General features: G+C 48.4%; 1 protein-coding gene across 1 annotated transcript in view; it reads left to right on the top strand.

The window, feature by feature from the left end:
• FAM184B (family with sequence similarity 184 member B) overlaps nucleotides 1-1,739 on the top strand; it is an 85,681-nt gene that overhangs the window by 51,094 nt on the left and 32,848 nt on the right. The window contains exon 7 of the mRNA XM_019553117.1: nucleotides 202-339. Within this exon, the coding sequence (XP_019408662.1) occupies nucleotides 202-339 (138 nt within the window). The remainder of the gene's footprint in view (nucleotides 1-201; nucleotides 340-1,739) is intronic.

Raw genomic sequence — 1,739 nt, 5'->3', positions numbered from 1 at the left:
TTGGGGGCTCGGACAATAAAGAAGTTCTTTCTTATGTCCAGCCTGAAATGGTCTTGCAGTAGTTTCTTAATGCATTTGGTACCTTTTCCAGAATAATCAATGAACTTATAGCCATCAGTTTTATAGGTTTGTAAAGATAAGCAAATGTTGGTTCAGTGATGGAAGTTTTTGACTTCTTGTTCTTCTCTCCTGGTAATCTAGGTTTCAAGACTGCAAGAATTCATCAGTCAAAATCAGGATATACCCAAATTTTCAGAATGTCTTCAAACTTACTGCAGAAAGATTCACAATGAGCAGAAAGAACTAGATAGCCTACACAGTGAAGCTACTGAGGTGCAGGTAGCCGCTATAATTTTAAGTTGAAAATTAGACTTTTCTTTACTCTGTCTCCTTAATCACCTAATCACTTCTCACCAATTTTTTTCCAACTAATAGGCTGGATCAGTGAGAACATTAATGGTAACACATCTACAGCAGGTGAAACAATAGTGCTTCTACAACTGATATTTATATACACATATTTGTAAAATCACTCCTTGATTTATTATAATTCGGTATACAAAGACACAGAAATATGGTCAAAAGGCTTTTTTTCCCCATTTTTCCACATTAGATATGTATATTTCAATATCAAAAAGTAGTACTCATTTTTTACTCATTTCCCAGAAACCTTGAACATAAGCATATCCTGAACCTTTTCTAGTTCTTTTAGTTTATCAGTTGCTTCAGTTCATCTCTATATGCCACTGGGTGCATATACACATGCAGTTAATGCACCTGAATTTACCGCATAGTAAATTTGGACACATTAGACTCCTGTGCACCCAGGTCAGGAGCAAATTGAGCCCAACAGGAGCAGCCTCATCTAGGGCTGCTCCTGCCCTGCTCTGCCCCCATGCACCAGCCAGGGGGAGCTCCAGCCTTCCCCAGGTGCCAGCCTCAGGTTGGTAGGGGACACTGGGGATAACTCTGGCAGGGGGCACAGGGGTCAGGACTCGGGTGGGGGAGTCTGTCCCTGGTTCTGGGGGCAGCTGCCAGCCCCATGGTCAGCTGCATCCGATGCTTCTGGGAGGAGTGCATGTGGGTCTGAGCCACCAGCTGGGGAGATGGGGCCTGTGGTGCCTGTAATGTACCTGTTCTTCCTTCCTGTGGGAGATGTGATGTCCACCAGGAACTGTGATCACAGTGGCAGTGGAGCCCAGAGCTTCCTCTTGGTGTGTGTCCTGCAGCTAAGGGGGAGGCACTGGAGTGCAGGGCAGCAGGGACCATGCAGCAGGCCTAGGACTGGGAACTACCCTCACATTGCTGAGTGGCCGATCCCATCCCTAGCTGGGCTGTTCAGGCCTCTGTTCCTCTGCAGTACTTGGTATAACAGCAGAATGCAGCCAGGCCTGTCAGCAGCTGTGCCTGGCTCCAGGACTCCAGTGGAGCAGGGGGTCCACTCTTGCATGCCTCTGGGCCTGCCACCCCCTGTGTAGTTACCATGCTGGTGCACTCAGTGTACCTGTGGAGCTCTTGGCAAGTGCCCAGCCACTACGTCCATGTGCCTGTCTGCTCCTTGCTTTCTGTCTGGGAGCATGCAGTTCAGGTCGTATAGGAGTTCAGGTCTTTGACAGAAGACAGCATATAACCTGGGTCTCCTGACTCACCCACCCCTGCCCCAGCCCTGGCACAATCTGTGGGCAAGGCAAGAGCCCCCAAGGGCACACTTGCCTGCCTGTACACTAATGCCAGGAGCC

Source organism: Crocodylus porosus, unplaced genomic scaffold, assembly GCF_001723895.1.
Source record: "Crocodylus porosus isolate Cpor-Errol unplaced genomic scaffold, CroPor_comp1, whole genome shotgun sequence".
NCBI lineage: Eukaryota > Metazoa > Chordata > Crocodylia > Crocodylidae > Crocodylus > Crocodylus porosus.
The sequence above is the reverse complement of the archived record's forward strand: the minus strand, read 5'-3'. Positions and strand labels throughout refer to the sequence as shown.